Here is a 22,038-nt window from a genome sequence, read left to right as displayed (position 1 = left end):
TCAATCCCAAAGGCTTTCAGTTGGAGAAACCGATATTTCCAAATTATAAGTGAACCTAAACAACTTCTTTTTTGAAGAGTTTTTGTTTTTTTTAATAATATGCGGTCGTAAACAAATCATTGCTTTTAAGAAGTGCAACTTACGGATTCCATCCGAGATCTTGAGGGTTGATGTAAAGAATTCCCGCCCTTGATACTGTCGCTGGGGTTGCTGTCCGCAGATTGGAGATTTCAAAAATTAGACGCATTGCTGGAGTTAGAGCTATCCTTTCGTTGCTCGCTAAAGTGAGGACTTTGTTATCATCCATAACGGTGTTGAGAGATTCTATCCACATTGGATCGATATCGCCATCGAGAATGATCCATTTTGGATTATCTCCACTTAGGTTCGCTTGGTCCCTCATGAGAACTGAAAGTAATCCATCTTTCCATTCCCTAGTCGCTGGATTAATGATCCCGAAAAGCTCGTCATTCGTAACAGCTTTTGGATTCAGGTCATTAAATATGGGTTTACGTTTGATGTTTGTATAGGTGCGGAATAGAGTTTTCCAGACTTGCGTTTTACCAGTTCCTGCGTTTCCGACGATAAACACAGAGTGGCGAACTTCCAACAATTCTTCCAGTTGTACCACCTGAAAATTTAAGATCAAAGGTTAGCTAAAATTTAAAATAAATTTAACGTCTTTCTTTTAAAATGAAGTTATCTTCTGGTTGCAGTTTTAAGTCTATCGCTGCTTGTTTAACTGTTCTCTCAAACTCCACGTCGCGTTTTCTGGGTACTTCCAAAGCAGGAAATAGGTCCCCAATTAATCCCATGAAAACCGGAGTATCATCGGTTACGATTTTTGGTATGTTGAAATCTCTTAACGCTCTCATTAAAACTTCTTCTTCTGGTCTTCCAGGATCACCTCTCTATAAACTCAGTAACTAAGTTTACAAATGCAAATTTAACGCAGCTACCTTAAGAGATCCAGCTACAACTAAGACCGATTTGATCGCTCTAAGTCCCCAATCGTAATGATCTTGTTTGGATAAAAGTTCTTTGCAAAGTGTGTAAAGTGTAATGAATTTTCTTGCCAGGATTTTAGCTTCCTGAAAACCCTCAGCGACCAACATAATTTCACATATCAGCTCAAAGTCTGGTACTACCATCGCACATGGTCTGAGGAAAGTATATGCAAAGCTTTGTGATTTTCTAAACTAAGGGTTTGTACCTGAAAAGGGCCTTTAAATTCTCCGGTAGTTCTGTGCGCCCTGCATATCCCGGATTCATCGTGATAAATATCCCAACAGTGGGAACTAATTGAATCATATCTCCCATAAAATCAAACGTATTTTTTTTATTCTTAATAGCATCCAGTACAGACTTTACTTGCACTGCTACGACTGAAAGTACTTCTACCGATATCCTATTGAACTCATCAAAGCATCCCCAAGCACCAGTTTGGGCCAGCCCCTTGTAGATATTGCCGCAGGACTAAAATTTTTAACTATGTAAAGCAGAACTATAATAAAAACTAAGTATTAACCTTGTAATCCATTTGCTCGGAGCAGTTGAATACATAGACCATTATTCCAAGAGCCCTTCCTAGATCCTTTGTAGTTTCAGTTTTGCCAGTGCCAGCCGGACCAGCAGGGCCTCCTCCCATTACTAAATGTAGAGACTGAAGTATTTTTTTGAGACAACGTGCAAAATAATATATCTACATTAATTAACCTGCGTGAGTGTGATGTAACATCTATCCGTCAGGGGAGTTATCACAAGCCGTGGGGTGTTGCCCAAATATTCATAGCAGTAAGTAAACTGAGCATCGCAAATGTTGGCAAAACAATGTTTCTCCTTCTCGCCCCATCTGTGCCGAAGTTGAGAAACCCATTGAAACGCCAAAGCGCTTTCGACCTTGCTCTGTATCAGTTTGCTCACCACATCTCTAGAATGGACGTCGATAGTGCAGATCGTCATTATTTTTTGTCTGTCCTGCTTGGTTAAGTCGCCCAGTAGCAAAGAAATTAAAGTGCTTAGTTGGGATACTTGTTTTTTATAATAGTCTCTAATAGCGTTGTCGTAACCTTCTTCTAAACGAGCAAATGCTATGTTTACTTCGGTGGTCCACCAAATCTGTGTTCCACAAAGGGACACTTGCGCTGGAAAATCAAAAAGCCATTGATCTCTTGGTTTTTCTTCATATGACAAGACTCCTTCACCAATAGAATGCTGTAACGTCGCTCTCATCGAATCTTGTATCCTATTAAGCCACACTTCTACCTGAGACACATTGAGAATGTCAGTTATTGATAATTTTAACTATCGATTCAAACTTACAGGTCCATTACAATTTGTGGATACGTGAAAAGGCAAAAATTCACCGTCTTTAGCATACATTGCGGTTATTATATTGTTTAGTTTCCCATCTTCATCCATTTCGAATTCCAATCTGGCGATGGAATCGAAGAGCTTGGTTAAATGCTTAGCTACCTGTTGGGGTTGATTACCATTTGAAAGTATATCTAATAAGTCCGCAGAAGAAACAAAATAAAATCTAGGAAACGCCAGTCTTTTAGTTTCCAAGTACACCGCGAGTGCCTTTTCACATAGCACGAGATTTCTTTGCAAGTCCTCCAATACTTCCAGAAGCCCTTTCTTGTTCGTCGCTTCAACAACATTAGACACGTTAGTCATATCTTTCATAAGCTTTTTAAATCCTTCGTCGATAATGTCAAATCTGGCCGAATCCTCTGGAAGTTGTTTCCTAATATCTTCGGAACTCATGAAAATCGATTCCAAATGCATCCATGTTCTTTGAACCTCAAACCAAACGCTGATCACTTGATCCGCTAATCCTAATTTACTTTGCCAAGCAGACACTTCCTCGAGAAAATGGGCAATGAACTTGGAAGTTATTAAGTTCTGCAATTGAACCTGATTGTCTTCCAAAGTTTCGATAAGCTCTTCGCTAGCTCTCAGCAAAGTACATCCAGTTCGCTGGTGTATTTCATGCTCGAAAGCCATCGTAGACCAGGTGGCGTGTAGCTCCCTCAAAATTTTTTCCATTGACATTTCTTTCACCGCTTTGTCGACTATATTCTTTACTTCTTCTTCGCACTCGTGGAGATTTAACTCTAGCAAGTCCGCCAAAGTTGTATTGAAATCCATCACGATTTTAGTCTGAAACAGCATTTTAAAGAGCAATTCAGCAATTTTTGTCTACTCCGGACAAGTGCTGAAGGCTTGTGCTCTTTTTGATTAGAAATGTCGAAACTGAAGCTCGATTCTTACTACTCTAGGTGAAGGTAAGCAGGATGCAAGAACAGTGTGAAGAGAGAAGACTAGATAAAGTTGGTATAAAAGTTTTTGTTTCACCCTCCAAAGTGTGTTTTATAGTTCCGTAGTACAAATTACCCAAAATAAATAAGAACTAAAAGTTCAGATTTTCACGAAATTATATATTATGACATGACAATTCCTTCGACAACACCGTGTCTTTATCAACATTTGATAAATACAGTTCCAGAAGCATGGAAAACATCTTATATCACCCCAATTTACAATAAAGACAATAAGAAGATTGTGAGAATTACAGAGAACTTTCAATGAGTAGTATGATGAGTAGGTTATATGGACGACTATTACGAGACTTGATAGAGTGGGTTCCGTGCTGGAAGGACTTGTAATGAGAACAAGCTAATCATTGAGAAAATGGCCCTCAACAGAAATACACATAATATTTGTTGATCTTTAAAAAGCTTACGATACAATACCGACAACAAGACGTTGGAAAATCCTAACAAACATCAATCCCACACTCATTGTGTATAATTTAAGAACATCAAGAGTGAAGTTAGGGAAATAAATCTCTCACCAAGGAATTCGCAGTAAATAAAGTCCTCAGACAGGGATGCTGTATAATATCTATGTATCTGTATCTGAAACAATGGAAAAGGAAAATACGCGGAATGGGGATTGACCTTAATGACTTTTATTTATACACCTTGCAGTTTGCAGACTATCAAGCAGTAATATCAAATGATAAAGAGAATATGGTATGCGCAAACTCATCGAAAATATGGGAAATGGGGCCTTGCAGTTAACATAAAACAAACCCAATATCTATATGTTAGTGGAGATCTACAATTTAAAATGCACATTAAATATTGCCAAGAGTACAAATATCTAGGAGTTACTTAATTTGAAATTGAACTACTATAGACACATTACATTATATACAGTACCCGGTACTTACTTTAAATTCTTGAGGTAAAGCTGCAAGGTTCTGTAACACATGGTAATAAAAAGAAACATGTTATATACACTGAACATGAATTTATATACATTATGTACATGGTGGAACAAACGCATAAAACGTGAGTCTACCTTTGTAGAAGACATTAGTTGATCCCAGTGTCTATCTCTAATAGCAGGGTTTTGCAGCTCACCAACTGCTTTCAATGATGTCAAAGTGTTCTTCACAGTAGCTTCCAGACCATTATACGTATCCCAAGACCTCATTTCTTTGTCCAGCATTCGAATCTCTTTGGCAAATTTTTTGCATTCGATGTCCATATTTTCTACATCGATTTTCCTCCATGGTGTAGTTTTCCAGTCGTTCACGCACGCGTGAACGATATGTACGTAGTCCCATAATTGCTGAAATGTGGCTGGTTGTATCAGCAATCGGCACGGAAAAACTCGAATACCTTTAATAATCTCAAATCGCGTCTGCATTGTTTCAAAACTTTAAAATCCGGTACATTCACTTCAAAAAGGGAACCAGATTCGTGTATTGATCTCATTCCGTATTCCAATTTTCTCATATCTTTATCGACTTTGTCTATTGTTTCGTATGGAACGGCACATGAATAGTAAAAAAACGCATATTTTTTAAATACCTCTCTGTAATGGGTTATTTTGACTTCAAATTGTGATATATTCTTCCTGATGCATGTGACTTCAGCAGCTTGCAGAGGCGCTAACTGCTGTTTAACAGTTATGGCGATTTTTTTGGTGTTGTTCCATTGCTCCGGCAGTTCTTGTAGGTATACGTTTACTTCTTCAGGGATATCTTGGTCATAAAATTTTAAAACTTCTATCGTCTCACGCAGTGGAATGAACATCTCGTCCGTATTAGCTTGCCGCTCTTTTACTTGTAGAAGATAACCCATAACATTAACCAGTGTTTGGTAATCGACCACAGTCTGCTGAAGACCTTCATCTGCTTTCCTAATAAACTGCCCCAAATCGCAAAGGCTAGTGGTGACCGTATTCACCAGATGTCCCTTGAACATGTCACCCCATTTTCTGATGGTATTTAAAAGTGCTTGCTTAAAAGGTCTAATATCAACCTGGAACCACGCGAAAAAAATCTCTTTTTCCTGTATCTGTTCCACTTCGCCATACAACGTCTCAAAATTATCAATTTGCTCCCGAAATGTTTCCATTTTAGGAGGCGATTGAGGCGGAGCGCAGACATCTTTGGCAGCTACCAGCTCAATCTCCTCGCTGCTCAACTGCCTGCCGTAAGTTAATATTTGGTTTAGATATTCTTCTCTATCGTCCAACCACAAATACGAGTAGTTTTGAAAATTGTTGCAGAATTCGTAAGCTTCCTCCAACGCTTTATCCACGCTTTGGAGGATGTCGTTTTTCATGTCCACGATATCTTGGTGGTTTTCGATTTCATCGTTGTAAGATTTTTTTGCTCTCTTTGACAAACGCGGGATGATTTCTGACGTTTTCACGATATCTGTTATGATGTTGGTAATCATTGCTCGAAAACTTTGAGGAGAATTAGAGTCTAATGACGGTACGAATACTATATTTGGTTCCATTAGGTTTAGTAACACTTCAAAGAGTGGAGGCAAGTTGTTGGTGGAATCCATATGCTCGTTAATGTAACCCAAACTAAAAACACTGCAGGTAGTAAAATCACGTTAGTATTATTGGAAAATGTATTTTGTGTCATAGAAATTGCAACACCCAGTAATATAATAATAAATATAATACAGCAAACCAAATAAAACAAGAACCAAACATTAAGAAGAAGTATGGTAGAACTCACTAATCATGTTTTGCCAACTGGAAAATATACATTATGACACGTCTAACTTTATAGAAAAACAATATATATATATATATATATATATATATATATATATATATATATATATATATATATATATATATATATATATATATATATATATATATATATATATATATATATATATATATATATATATATATATATATATATATATATATATATATATATATATATATATATATATATATATATATATATATATAACCAACCAATCGGATTAAAAATTAATAAGATAAAACATTTTTTTTAGCACAAGACATTTGTTTGTTCACTTTTGTCACAAGTTGTGTGATTTTCTGTTTCCACATATAATTTTTTATTGATATTTTTATGTATACCTCTTGATTTCTAAACATTTTTATACAACAGTTTCATACTCAATGCATTGTCTTGTGTTTATATATTTAATAATACACTTTGAACCATTATCCCGTCTTGTAACTATTCCCGGAAAAGCAATAATCAAAAGCTCCTTTTCTTTTATCAATGCATTACTGAAATTTGATCCTTGCCAATCGCTTGCTTCAGTACATTTATGTACTTATGTAGTTCTGCTAAATTTGCTTTATTGTATGTAGTATTCTTCAGTTTACTAACAATTTAGACACTCGCCAGATTTAGTAGTACATCGGAGTAGGTTCTTATTTTATTGTAAACTATATATGTCCTAGTAGAAAAATAAATGTATTATTATTAAATTATTTTTTTATTAATCCTGGGATGATGGGTGCTGGAACTTCTACGCATATATATATATATATATATATATATATATATATATATATATATATATATATATATATATATATATATATATATATATATATATATATATATATATATATTCTCACGTATTGATTCACGGATGGAAAAATATGATGACACTATATTCCGGGATATCATCCGTTCGCTCGTTGAACTCCGACTGGAATCCTGCATCCGACTGGAATCCTGCAAATCCTGCATCCGACTGGAATCCTGCAGACGTTTCGCCAAAATCTCACTTGGCATCTTCAATGCTCGCGCTCCGAAAACACTGGTGTTCGAAGTGTTTTCGGAGCGCGAGCATTGAAGATGCCAAGTGAGATTTTGGCGAAACGTCTGCAGGATTCCAGTCGGATGCAGGATTTGCAGGATTCCAGTCGGATGCAGGATTCCAGTCGGAGTTCAACGAGCGAACGGATGATATCCCGGAATATAGTGTCATCATATATATATATATATATATATATATATATATATATATATATATATATATATATATATATATATATATATATATATATATATATATATATATATATATATATATATATATATATATATATATATATATATACCACAGTGTACCTGCAACCGACGGACTGATACAAGTAATTCAATACAATTTTATCAACAAAATCAATATAATTAACCCAATCGACGCTGATATTGTTTTCTGCGATTCTAAATAGTTTCATATTCGCAGCCAGCAAAGTCGAAATAGTCTGAGTTGCTAGTCGAATTTCGACGTGCCTCTTGGATATTCTTTCCTCTCGATCATCGATGCATAAAAACGTATCACGTTTGCCATCTTTTCTTTCGAATAATGGTTTTCTCGCGAACGGTATTAACAAATCCTTGATACTGTTTAAATTATGCTGGGCCTCTTGCAAATTGTCCTGGACACGCTTAACTAAATCGCGAAGGTTGGTAATATAATTCCACAATTCTAAAAAATGTTTAGTTATACAGTTAAGGTGAAGGCACGCCTATATTAGAGATATTGGTTTATTGAAAAAAAAGGACCAAATGTCATGACAGCATAGCTTTTTTAGTTTTTTCAATATTTTGGTTAATCCCTACACAAAATTGTTATAATTTTCTTTTTTTATTCGATTAACTATTATGCAGCGGAACGTACACTTGTGAAATAATTCACGTTAATCAGATTAAACTTTTAGTTTATTACATGAAGCTCTATTTAGTGATCACAAAAATCGAAACAATCCGATTGTTTCGTGGTTTTTCTTTTAGTAGCAGTTGGTGCTGAGTTTAACGCCAAATATCCGTGCTCACCCTACACATCGATACACTGGCAGCAAATCCACCCATGAACCTTCGAAATTTACCATGTCGGCTGTATATTAGTAAGGATAAAATTATCCATGACAAAATCAAGCCCTATAAACTAAAATTCTTACATTAAAAGATCGTGATAAGAATAAAAGATTAGATTATTGTTATCAGGTCAAAGGTCATTTTCTTGTCATGTTATGTTTACCGATAATAATAATATCAATGATAATATTTGTTTTCCCAAAATTGCATAGGAATAGTCTAAATATATAACGGTACAAAGATTCACCAACACTATAAAATGTTTTGGATAACAAAAATATTTTTGATTGTTTTTTAGATAGCCAAGGTTTAAAACGTTTGTCTATTACCTACAAGGGCAGATTATTAAAAATAGGAACACCCATACAATCAGTGGGAGAAATCTCTACTGGTCAAATAAACTCCTATAAGATGTAAAGGTAGTTTACACTATTGAGTTAAAATGACACTTGCGGTTTAAACACTAATCGAAATTCAATCTTAGAAACCTTACAGTATCTCTACTTGAGATAGCGTCATTAGATAAATTAGATAGTTACGAAAACTTATGTTATATTTTATTTAATATAGATTATTTTTTCCAAACGTATCTATCGAGTACCCTACAGCACTTCTTTGAGATATCATCGTCATTTCCACTCGACAACAAGAAAAGATCATCCGCATACATCACAAAAAATGTACCAGGTAAAATTTTCAATATACAATTTACATAAAATATGAAGAGTAAGGGCCTAAAACTGAACCTTAAGTTTTCCATACTGCAGAGATTTTTCTTTTCATGGTACAGTAATTTGTCAAATCAAAATATCAACGTTTATTAATTTTTTGCATTGACCAAAATTTCAGTGTATCTTAAAAAATGTCATCCATTAACCTATGTGGCTGTGCTGTGCTTATTTAGATAGCCAAAATATAGGGGTGTCTTCATCTTTAATGTGACACACTGTATTGTATCGATTCCCTATTTTAATTTTTTTGCCCAAATTTCTGTACAGGTACTGAAAATTATGATCAGGGACCTGTTTCGGAAACATTCATAAAGAACTATTCGTTTTAGGGCCTGCGGTTAATTTATATTTTTTATATACAACACTAGGGCTTATTTTAGGCGTGGAATATGATTTTATACCTGAGCCCACTAAACCCATTCACCCACACAAAATAAATTATAAATCGAAAGTCGTTTGATTTTTGAATTTTTCAAGAAAGCTATTGTTGATATTTAAATTTGAAACAAGCTTTTTTAAGACCATGTCACTTGACGCCATTCCCATTACAAACATTTGACTAAAAAAAAATATAGAATTTTTGAGTTAAGATTTGGCCCATAACAAAATGTTACTCAAAAAATCACATTTGATGTCTGTAAATTAACTTGCAATGCACGCTGGTGAAAGTTATATTATCCTGTTTAAGAACGCCGTGGGATCTAATGCATACAATGTTTCAAATTCCGACCAAAGCTGTGCAGTTAATAACAAAGCACACCTACGCTTTGCCAATGAATTTATTTTTTATATATACTATGGTCGTTTGAAAGGAGAAAGTAATAAATCGTTTAAAGGTGTGTTAGATAGATCTGGGAACAATAAATTCTGAAGCTTTAAACGCATTATAATTAAAGGAAATTTGGGCTAACTTTAAACTAGAGAGCACCTTTTCTCAAATCCATTTTCGAATTCTATCGCTTAATGTTTATGAAGAAAATAATCAAAAAAATGTAAAAGAAATTATTGTAATACTTTAATCGCATTAAGTACAATTCCATATTTTTATCATGTAAAACATTTCATCCTCTGCAGCCAATGTAAAAAATGTAGCTCTTGATCGACATTTTCTAATTGATTGTTCTCATAGAAAATGATTAATTCCTGATCTGGTATTTTATTATTTTTGACAGAGTGATTCATATCATTTCGCAAATTATTTGGTAGAATATTTTCTTTACACTTGGTTATATTAATTCTTTTAACTCTGACCACCTAACTTATAAGTTTGTCTCTAAAACATACCATCGGAATTCCAGTGAAGACCGCTCTGTCCATAAAGTATCAAATTGTCTACTTCGCGTATTTCGGACTGGATCAAACAAAATTCCACTGATTTCGCAGTTTTTCTAATTTTATTATACCAAGCGATCGTCGAAGTCAAATTCGAATTGTATTTCCGAAATAGTTCGTCCTTCTCGGCAATTTTTAGTGCCAATTCTGGAATATCCGCGATTTCCATCAGTTTCAAATAATGAACTTCGCGCAGAATGGCGGAGAGCTAGAAAACGAACATTAAATATTTAATTTCCCATGGGGTAAATTGCTATTCACTTGGGGGTTAAAATTCAAATACAACTCTTTCGATTTGGGATTCTGCGTTAGAAGGGATTGTCGTATGTTAGTTTCAATACGAAATGGTATTTTCTCTGCCCAATCTTTCAGTGAATTTTCAGCAACTCGATTGAGTTCCTCTGCCATAGTTTCAAATTTGTTCATGACGCTGATAGCTCTCGAGTCCTCCATTATGCTAAAATTTAAGCTCTACGACAACGCGAAGGAGCTGTTGCTATAGCATCAAATCATTTATACTGCAAACTGTCGAATTGTCAGAAGCCATTTTTACTATTACGCTAAGCAAAGTCTAATTAGTTATGACTTTGCTTTTTGATGTGCGTGACCTTTATGGACAATGCAAATTATTCTGCATTATTTATAACACCCTGATAGTTTCAAAAGTGTCCAAACAGATATTTAAAAACGATAATAAAGTGATACTACAAGTACAAAATATACTCACATCTGAATCTGATCTAGGCGTTTTATTTTATACAAAATCGTCAAAATTTAATAGACAAAACTGCTTATACTAGATATGGATGAAACTCACGGATGCTGAAATCCTTGTAACTTCGTTTGAACTGATTTAATTCGTTCGATTAAATTTCGAGTCCATCTTAGTGTTCCGGTCACTGGAGGTGCGTATTCGTCTACTTTGAATTCTCCGAATTTTTTGAAATGGTTCGTTTGGTCATCAAACGCATCCTAAAAGCAGGGCAGTAATAATAAAACATCTGACATCAGAAATCAGGTCGCAACAAAACTGCCGTTTTGCAACTTTTAACTCAGATGGTACCCTATCAAAATAAAATCAAAAATTGTGTGTATTATTTGACACCATTACCAGCTTTCATTTTTTTTTTAAAAATTGAAGAATTTGTTGGTATTAATTTTTTCATTAATTTTTTCGTTAATTCTACTGTCAAATCGATTTCATGAAGACCTTATGTAGCATGTTAACAGGCATGATCAATTTTTTTTCACTTATTACACTTATATACTCTGTCAAGCAAACTTATGAAGTTAAAGTTAGGAGTGTTAAACGTGAAACCTTGCTGAGTTTTTTTTGTAAAAATTTGCTAAACCTGTAAAGATTTTTCACTAAAATTTGGTACATTATTTATGTTCTGTTGATTGAATTGAACCTTTCCAAAATTGTAGCCCTTAAAAATCAAAACTTAAGTTTGGACTTTCGGAATAGGCCAGGAAACTTATTCAATCAGTTTACTTATATAAGAAAATCTCGGTTTCAAGCAATTTTTTATATTAACCCACATTAGAATAGTGTGAATTTTTGAGTGTTGTTTTCCCAACTCAACAAAACTCAATGAGATAATAAGTTCAAAGCACTACCTGATTCAAATGTACCGTATAATTTTTAATAATCATTTTTAAATCTGTTCAAAATAATTTTATTGACGTAACGGTACATGACCTTTTTTAATGTTGTTGCGTCCTTTTGGTGTTGGTTCTATTTTGCTATTCAAAATGAAACAAGCTTTTTTTATACTATAGTAACGCTTTTGAAGCTAGGCGTATGTATTTAAATAATAACCCAGATAGAGGACAACCGAGTTCAAAAATTTTTGGAAAATTAACTGCAAATCTTAAGCAGTATATAAATTATATATTAGCTATAACTGGAATCCGGAAGCAGTAGAAAAGTAGAACGTACAACTGGAATCGCGAAATGTATTGCTCATTTTATCTTATACCTTATACTAGGAAGATAATCCTCGGGTGTTGGGTTTAATATGTGGGTTGGGATTTTTGGAACACATTTAACAGAATTTGTATATAATTTTATATAAAATAGTGTAATAAGTTATTTTTAATTAATTAATTGACGTTTAATATGATCTAGCTATTTATCTTTTTTTATTTATCATGTATTCATAATAAAAAATGCTAAATACATGGTGCAGTTTTTTCAAGGATCATACGAAAAAATATAGTTGATGATAATTTCCTAGAAGCGAAACGTCCTACTTAAAATCTGCTAAAGTCATCTTGTAGAGCCCAAAAAGTGACAAGCAGGTAGTGAAAATAATGAGATTGATATTTAATTATATATATATATATATATATATATATATATATATATATATATATATATATATATATATATATATATATATATATATATATATATATATATATATATATATATATATATATATATATATATATATATATATATATATATATATATATATATATATATATATATATATATATATATATATATATATAGTATGTATTTATGTAGGTAATAATAATCTTATTAAATAACACTAAGAAAAAACAATGACATTAAATATATACAATAAATTCATAGCTAGGAATACGTATAGATAATTACATTTCTATTCGAAATGTCTAAATCTAGTTCTGTTTCAATTTCAATTTCATAAGATTTATGTTGTTTTGTATAGAAATGTAAGAGTCCTCAATTTTTATAATGTACTGTATTGAATTTCTCCAGCCTCTAGCTCTCAAAAAGAAAGAAATATATGTGACCCACCCCCCAATTTTTTGTTGATGGCTTTACCAATAACAATAGGTAATAGCATCGTTAAAGTTGTATTGGGGAAGGTTCCATAAAGATTGAGGCACACTATATAATTTACTGAATTTCGTCAAATTGTTTATAAGAAATTAAAAGTGCCAAATAACGACCGACAAACGTCACAGGTAGAACTTTTGTCACAAATCTTTCTTGATGGGCTGGTGTCGTAAATAGAAGCTTTTAAATTGCCATTTCCGCAAAGCTGATTTTAATAGACCTCTTTTGCACTCGTTACCGTTTCAGTGCAACTGTGGATTAACCTTCTGGTGCAATAACTAATTTATATATAATTAATGTCACATGCTTACCTGAATTAATTTGGCCTCGTATTCTAACATGTCGAGTATGTGAACATATTTCTTCGTGAATTCCTCTTTAATTATCTGCCTTTCTAATAAACACCCGGATATATTAATTAACTGAAATGAAGCTCAGTTTTGGATATTTATTATCGCTTAGGTAGACGCACCTTGAATATACTGTCTAAGTTTGAACAATCTTCAAAAGCCTGGCATAAAATAGCCGCCAGTTTCATGTCCATATCGAAAATTTTTCGTTTGAAAGTTTCAAAGTCACTCAGAAATGACGGATCGTCCGGATCTAGAACGTCGTATGATTTTCCAGAAAATATTGAATAGCACTGTTGGAATTCACTGAAGACGATGGTTATTCTAGAACTTAGCATTCTACCGTTGATACCACCGATTTCCACTTTCTCTAGTTTACTAAATTCCAAAACAGTGTTAAAAAACCATCTAATGGTACTGAGCCTTTCCAAAAACGCTGTGAACCTGCTGAACACCATATTGGCATGGAAATTCCATGGACTAACTTGCTTGTCTTTGGAAAATCTGTGCAAATTACATTTGTATATTTTGAAAAGGTTCAAAAAGTGTTTCAAAGTTTTTAAACATAAATCTAGTCTTTGCATAGCTTCGTCTATGTCGCTATGGAATAGTGTTGTAGGATCTAAAAACTTCTTAGCCTAAAACAAATATTTGTTAACATTTTTTGTATACAGTTATTAGATTGAGAATTATAAGTTTGCAACTCTGCACTTTGGAGATATGTTTATTCGAAACAAGGGAAGATGCACCTGAATTATTCTTTAACTACCTAAATCGAGGTTTGGGAATCTTAGGCCTCTTTTTTGAAAACATCAAGGTAATCAATCAAACCTATAAGAATTAACTATAAGGTTACAAAGGAAATATGAAATCAACAACAACAAAAAATACTAAGTAGAACATATCCTCCATGAATCTTTAATAAAATAAGCCATCGCTATGATATAGATAATCCTGATCTAATATTGTTTCATGTTTAAATAATTTATTAAATAAAATATAAAACTTAAGCAACCTCGTGTTTTTCAAAAACTATTGGATGAACAAACTAAAGTAATTTCTAGGTAACTGTGTGCTAAATAAAATAAAATATTACGATTCTCTCGGGAACACTAATCATTTTTGCTTGATATAAGTAACAACTCATAAAATGCTTTTTTCTTATCTTTTCTCAGGTTCGTTGTATACTAACAGTATACTAATCTTTGAATCTCTACTTTTTGTCAAAATGTTAACTTCTTGTTATGTTATTTAAAATTCAAATAAAGAACTTTGTTATTATTATTGTTATTAATTATTTTTAACATTTATGTTAAATCCTTCTCTCAATTTGAGCAAAACCCGGAATTTTTGACCGAATTAACCTAATTGTTATTAAATTACCTAATTAATATTGAAATCTAGCGTGATACTTTCTGTAATTGGCTTTAAACCTGTGGAAATAAAATAATGAGATTGATATTCAATTCAAAATTACTTATTATACCTGGTATCTCAATTTCGCTTTTCACTATTGCGTTACATTTTAATCTTACTTATATTACCTTCTAAGATATCCTTATTTTGAGTAAATTTTTATAAATGACACCTGTTCTACAAGATGCAGTTATTCAGTTAAAAATGGCCATGATCTCTTAAAAAAAGATAGCATCAAGATTAAACCTCAAATTTCATATCTAAACTTTATTTTATGTCGTGGAAGAAAAAAAAATTGACTTTACCAAGAGTTATTTAAAAATAGTCCTCGGAATAAATTTATTTATTTATTTTCACAAACAAGGTTACTGAAGAAACTGCTTATAGAATCAAGAATTATAAAAGGAAAGACTATTTGTCAAATGCGGTAGAGGTACACAAACAAATAGTAAGTAATCTCAGGGAAGTGCTGAATGTAGAAATTGTGTTCCTAATATTTTTTAGATCACATAAATAAGTATTTAGTCGGTGCTACCACCATTTTTGACAATATTATTATACAGTGTATCGCTTTTAAAACGAAGGACCCCTTATCTTTTGGCTATCTAAATCACAGATTTGGAGTTTTTCACAGTGATACAGCTGATGGGTCACATTTTCTAAGATACTCACTCAACTAAAGTTTAAATTTGAAACACAGATTATATTATTGTTATTTTGCCCAAGGTAATTATAAAGCAAAATTGTAGATACTGGGTTGTAAATTGTAAATATCAATATTTTCAAAAATTCTGAGTCTGGTGTGGAATTTTTGGAAACCAAATACTAGGTGCTTTTTTATTTAATCGTTTAGTTCACTTTTGAGATGGTATACGAATTCTTCCTGTCAATGTGCTATTGGATATGTATTTCCAGCTAAATAGTGCATTCATTCGCAATTTTAGAATTATTCATCAATAGTTAATCCAAAAATTTTCTATGGGCTGGAGAGGAAAAAACAGAAGAAGAAGAAGAAACACTCGATTTTTATGAAGGTTGAAGAACGTTTTGCCAGAGTAAGACAAGCCTGTCAAGAACTTGGACGAATATCCAGACAGTATCGTAAAAGAATTGAAAAATATATTTTAATAAATTTTAAATTATATTCAAATTTTAATATTTTTAATGTTTTATTAAAATAAATAATGATTTCTTCTACCCTATTAAATTGACCATATAGTAACTAATCAAATAAAAAAAATTCTTAAAAAATATGGACCATCAACCTGGAAATAGAGGTGTCTTCATCTTAAATGAGGAAAAGATCACTCCGAGTGAAACGGCAAAAAGCATGTCGTTTAAAAAATGGAACCAGTTAATCTCACATTGTCAAAAGGAGATGATAGTTCCTCAGATGACGAAGAATTTAATTTCTTTATAAGGTGTATTAAAAAACTAATTGTACGCAGTACGTATAATGCCTAATCTTTATATCGTTATAATAAAATAATTTCCTTTTTAAGAGTATTCTGCCGGGACACCTTTACACCTTTTCCATAATATAATCAATACCAAACAGGGAAAGTGGATTAAGAATTTCTATTTGTATTTTTGTATATTACATTTTCTTAATATCTATGTTTCTTCTATTTCATTATCATCATATAAGAGGAGAGTTAGAAATACAATTAGTTGTGAAAGATATTAAAAGCTAAAAAAATATAGTTCACACAAATCTTAAACGTTTGAAAAGAAAATAAAATAACTAATAAACATTACTAAATTTTATTTGACCGCTGTCCACACGAAAGCCAAAATGTAGGTCGAACCTTGTAATTCCCGAACAACGAAATTCTGAAGCATGGGAACTCACCTCTGCAATTAGCAAGTTGCATATTTGCTTAAGCAAAGTGATTAGTTTCACTTGATCGTATGAAACGCATGTGGCCCATATAAGACAGATCACGTGAATTGTCGGTGTCAACAATGGGATGCATTCGCTGAAGTCGGTTTCCTCTAGTAAAGCTATGTGCTTTTTTAAAGGTGTGAGGTGAAGGTAGATGTCTTTCGCTTCTGCCAGAGCTACCACAACGTTCTTGAACAGATTTCTGAAGCAGGCGTAATAAGCGCTGTTAGTTTTTTCGAGTATAGTCGCCATACTCTTCACTTTGGGGTCTCTCAATTGTTGATAAATGTATTGTAAGTTTTTGAGGCGCTGGTTCCAAAACTGGATTTCTAAAATGAACATTGGCTCTACTTTGCATAAAAATTATATTCACAATTCTTACGATATTTGTCGATTTTTGTTTATATTGTGTGAAATAGAAAATTGCAACACTCAGCATATCCTACAATACAATACCAATAACAACACCTTTTTTTAACTGACCAGCAATTGGGATATCCTATCGGGAAATTAGAAAGAGGATTGGTCATAATACTGCAATATTGGCGCAATGTTGGTCACATACACCAATAATACAGACAATGGGACTTCACGAGAAACCAGAGATCAGGAAAAAAAAGGATTAATTATATAAAATTTATCATAGAACTAGATAAGTCTTAAAACTTTCTGGACTTGACTGTAACTAAATTACAGAACAAATTAGATTCCATTTACCATAAACCCCCACACACGGTCACAGTCATACATAATTACTCAAAACACAAAATGGATGCCATTTATTATTTTATTCACAGACTACTTAACATACCACGGAATTTTTTGAAAAAGAATGAAATATTAAACAAGCACAAATAGATAAGATTATAACTAAATAACAGTTTCAAATAACTCTGAACTCTATGCATCCCATATAAATTACCAAAACCAAAATATATAAAACAATACCATATATAGCAAAAAAATCGAAATACACGGTGCTGTCGAAACAGGTGGCATAAACTAATAAATAAATGTGAACATTTCTTCTTCTACAGATTGGCAGATATCCATGAGATCTAGCCTTGAAGTATCATATCATATAAGTGTTTGTAATGCTATTAACTAATAGACTGAAACAACTAAGTCTGGTATAGTGTCAAGAACCTATTCTACTGGTCATTATTAACAGAAATGGGGTTGTTGTTTTTATACTAGCTAAAAATCACAATATTGATGCCGATTTTTAGGAGTTTCTGAAGGAGATTGATATTGGAAGAGATGTGCTTATTCAGACGCATAATCTTCTGTTCTATCAGATATTTTATTCAACGAAAGTTGATGATAAATAACCTAGTATTTATCTTGAAATCGGTACTATAATGAAAGGTCGCTAGTTATTTTACCGCTATTCTAGTTTAAAATTCAATTTTACCTGAAGTAGAGTTTCCATGTTTGTTGCACTGATATTTAAAACTTTATTAAAGTTTTGCACAATATTTTTTTACGTCAATTTAATTCAAATGTTCCACAAATATCAATATAATTGTAATAAAATAATAGTAAATGAGCAAAATAAGACTACCACGTTTGAAAGGTTAAAATTACACATGTTTTTTTTGGTCGGTTCAATATCAGATTCATAATAGATTGAGACATTTGGCAAAATAAAACCCTCAGTTCTACTTTAGTAACATCCAAGATCCAATTTTTTAGGAAGACAAGGACAAATCAAATCACAACATGTACGTTCTGGGCTAAGATTATCTATGGAAAACTTACCACAAGCAGATATCGATAATCTCATGCTCAGGAGAATTGCATAATGTCTATTTACATGTACTGGGTGTCACAATTTTTATACCACACAGTATTTCCAAACTGAGCAAAAACTAATTGTAATCTCCACAGTTACAACTTACTACACTACACTGTGTAATACTTACCCATCGATGGGACAGCATTCGAGTATTTCTCAGAGGAATTATTTATAAGCACATCGTTAATTTGGGTGGTCCATTTCATCACCACTCCTTCGATGCTACTTTTCAAATACAAATCGCAGTTTTCGCCATTACTTTCGGCAACGATTTTCTCCACTTCGAAAACCCTTTCCACACCGACGGGAAGAGGCAGCACCGTTTGGCCATTTACTTGCCCTTTGACCTGATAAACCGTACTCTTAAGACTATGTACGTGTTTGTGTACGTCCTTGGCTATAATTCCGGGCCATTGGGCGTGATTGGAAGGATTAGACAGCAGAGGTAACAGAATCTACTCAAAATTCGCTATAAGTAATATTCAATTCAAATTCAATTAGCTTACTTCGTCAACCAACGATGCTAGTTGGTCGATAATCTTTGGGGAAAGATCGCCCACGATCACCAATTCGCCTGGGGTAGTTTTGGATATGGGCAACGGTTCCTTTTTGACGAAAAACACTCCTGGAAGTAGGTCGATTAAAATTATTCCCTCGAGTGCCATAAAGTTTACCTTTAGATTTTAATTGTGCAAGCGGAAACCCGTTGGAAGGTACCAGTTGGGCCGATGGAGTTAAGATTATGACCAAAACCGTAGGAAACGTGCGTTCCAAAAATTTTATCACCACGGCTTTGTGTTCTTCCGTTGCCATCATCCTGGACCATTTTTCCGCTTTTAATTTTAACGATTTTTGGACGTAAGTCCTGAGAAATTCCAAGCGGCTATCGAGAGTAACGCTAGTTTGTTGTTGATCCATTTTGTTTTGCAATATAACTAATTTATATTGGTGGCATGTTAATGTCACCAAAGCCTGGTTGGATTTGCGTGTATTCGTCACGATTTCCTTCGCACAAGTCGGGCAAATTCCGTACCACGACACGCTTTACTTTTGGGTTTATATTTAAATTTATATCGTGCCCACAAATAATAGTTAATTTCCGTCCCCTTGAAACTCCCCCAGTTGGCAATATGAGCGTAACCATAACATTCAAATCTCCTTAAATTATTAATTAACGTAATTTAATTAAAATTAAACATGGATGTCAGTCGAATTGAAAATGCAAAGTCCGCAGTGTTATTGTACGACCAAAAATATAGTGCATTTATTGCTTTGAAGTTTTAAGTATTTTACAGTACCTTAACCGCAGAAGGTAAAACCCATCCCAACAAAGGTTTATTCTGCATTAAGTAAGTTTTCCTGAGATGGACCGTAACGAATATTTATGTAAACTTAAAATTTTTATTTGAAACGAAAATGGACACTTTTAAATTTGATTAAGCATTGATACTGCCGGGTATTTTCGAATAAATAGAAGCGTTTATTTTAGCATCAGGTGATATGTATCGTTAAGAATTTAATCTAAATTATATGTCCGTATATATTACGGACGTATTTGACTTTGATCCTTAAAGTAAGTACTTTAACCCTGCCAGGCTGTTTTCACTGAAAGGGTAAGTAACTGTACTCTATTTATCTCACAAGTAAGTTAGAAAATAATCATTTTTGTCTTGTATGCCTGTCGGTTCAGAAGGGGAAGTACGAGCAGCAATAAAAACAAGTGATATAGAACGTAATAAATTGTTATTTTGTATTTTGGAAAGCATAATAGAATTGTCATTTATCTTGTGTCTGACTATACCTCAACAATTTCCTATTAAATTCAAGAAGAAGAGCGTCAAAGACATTGTGGTGATTTTTTTTTTAAATTGGAAAAGAGTTGAATTGAATACTTTCGTTTAAAAACGCATCAGACATCTTCGTAAATGCAGTGTAATTAGAATTCATAAAGTCATAAAGAAAAATGTGGTTTTAGGGTATAAACGCACCTACAGATAAAAAAACTTCCATCCTTGTATGTTTTTCTTAATCATTCCAAAGCATTGTCGGTCACAAAATTCTTTTAAATAAGTGTCAACGTCTTGTTTAGTTTTTAATGGAAACCCCTGTACCTCATTTCATTTTTAAATTTTTCTCAAAAAATTAAGTAGAATTTGTTCGGGTTTTCCTATACCTATCTCTTACCGTTTTTGAAATAAAAATTAATCTTGAATATTGTCATTTAATATAGTCATTTTGATAAAAGCTTTGCATATAACTTCGTAAGCCCTTATTTTTATTTTAAAAAAGGTAAAGGACACAAAACAATCAAGAAAAATAGAGACAAAGAACTTTGAAACCCTAGTTTTCTTTTAAGCCCGTTTCTCTAATAGTTTGCGAATTTTGAGCAGCCTAAAAATGTTTATTTTGATTCATTTTTGGATATGACTCTGTTTAACAAAATTATCATCGTTTTATTAAAAGCAAAATTCCATTCGTTTTTGAAAATCTTGAAGCTTTTAAAATTTATATATTTAAACGTTTTTCTGAAAACCATTAAATTATTCCAAATTATGAAACAAATATATAAACATTTGGAACTAAAAAATGTTGGGTATATACAAAGAACAAAAAATTTAAAAATTATTAATATAATAAAACCAGTATACTATTCTGTTGGGTAACCTTTTAAAATTATGACAACTTTAAGACGTCTTGGCATAGACTTTTGTGTTATTTCTTGTCCTATTTTTTTCCCATTCTTCGTATAAAACTTCCCTTAATTTGTTTTTACTGCTTGTTGTCGTTGTCTTGCTGGTACAGATGTTTATCCACTTTTACCAACACCTGATTCCATACCACCATGATTTCATCTCCTTACTTAACAGTCTTAATTATGTTTTTAGGATTTAATGTATGTCCTGTTTTTTTCCACACGTTTCTGATTCCATCCGATTTACACACGTTAAACGTGCTTTCATCAGTTAATATTACCTTATTTCACAATTTTGCAAAATTATGTTTTTCATCTATTAATTTTACTAATTAGCGTTTTTTTTTCTAGCTATAGCTTTTCTACGCTATTTGCAAATGATTGATTAATTTTCCCTTGAGTCACTACTAGAGTTGAGCAATATCAGGATAGTATTTCTTACTGTAAATCTTCTCCTATATTTTTTCTATTTTTTTTTTAACTAATTATAACTCCTTTTCACTTATTTTTTTACTAGTAAAAGTACTTCAATTGTAGTACAACTCCAAAACTACTACATTTTAGAATATATGCTTTTTTTGTCAAAGCCTACATCAGCAATTCAAAAGTAATAAGTTTATATGAGTGTATTTGTAATAATTTAGGAGTGTCCAAAAAAGTATTCGTGTTTGATACCATTAAATCATAACAATGTTGAACTTTTCGAGTATTTTATTTTCTTGGCTTTTTAGAAAAATTGTTTACGTGCGTAGACTTTCGCTGAATACTGTGTGTCTACATGAACTTTTGTTGTTTATTTTA

The 22,038-nt window shown here is 32.6% G+C and overlaps 1 protein-coding gene across 1 annotated transcript in view; it reads right to left on the bottom strand.

The window, feature by feature from the left end:
• The window catches only part of LOC132695574 (dynein beta chain, ciliary), a 42,492-nt gene that overhangs the window by 19,692 nt on the left and 762 nt on the right, over window positions 1-22,038 (bottom strand). Inside the window, exons 2-21 of the mRNA XM_060659897.1 lie at window positions 19,220-19,703; window positions 19,052-19,170; window positions 18,673-19,000; window positions 16,715-17,076; window positions 13,569-14,084; window positions 13,408-13,518; window positions 11,081-11,235; window positions 10,525-10,720; window positions 10,216-10,471; window positions 7,451-7,811; window positions 4,695-5,898; window positions 4,372-4,644; window positions 4,241-4,270; window positions 2,323-3,165; window positions 1,717-2,265; window positions 1,529-1,663; window positions 1,214-1,476; window positions 960-1,161; window positions 689-911; window positions 144-633 (exon numbers count right to left, since the gene is read on the bottom strand). Coding sequence (XP_060515880.1) covers window positions 144-633; window positions 689-911; window positions 960-1,161; window positions 1,214-1,476; window positions 1,529-1,663; window positions 1,717-2,265; window positions 2,323-3,165; window positions 4,241-4,270; window positions 4,372-4,644; window positions 4,695-5,898; window positions 7,451-7,811; window positions 10,216-10,471; window positions 10,525-10,720; window positions 11,081-11,235; window positions 13,408-13,518; window positions 13,569-14,084; window positions 16,715-17,076; window positions 18,673-19,000; window positions 19,052-19,170; window positions 19,220-19,463 — 6,860 coding nt within the window. The 5' untranslated portion in view covers window positions 19,464-19,703. The remainder of the gene's footprint in view (window positions 1-143; window positions 634-688; window positions 912-959; window positions 1,162-1,213; window positions 1,477-1,528; window positions 1,664-1,716; window positions 2,266-2,322; window positions 3,166-4,240; window positions 4,271-4,371; window positions 4,645-4,694; window positions 5,899-7,450; window positions 7,812-10,215; window positions 10,472-10,524; window positions 10,721-11,080; window positions 11,236-13,407; window positions 13,519-13,568; window positions 14,085-16,714; window positions 17,077-18,672; window positions 19,001-19,051; window positions 19,171-19,219; window positions 19,704-22,038) is intronic.

The sequence above is a fragment of the Cylas formicarius genome, unplaced genomic scaffold (genome assembly GCF_029955315.1).
Source record: "Cylas formicarius isolate icCylForm1 unplaced genomic scaffold, icCylForm1.1 PGA_scaffold_12__32_contigs__length_19106922, whole genome shotgun sequence".
Lineage (NCBI taxonomy): Eukaryota > Metazoa > Arthropoda > Insecta > Coleoptera > Brentidae > Cylas > Cylas formicarius.
The sequence above is the reverse complement of the archived record's forward strand: the minus strand, read 5'-3'. Positions and strand labels throughout refer to the sequence as shown.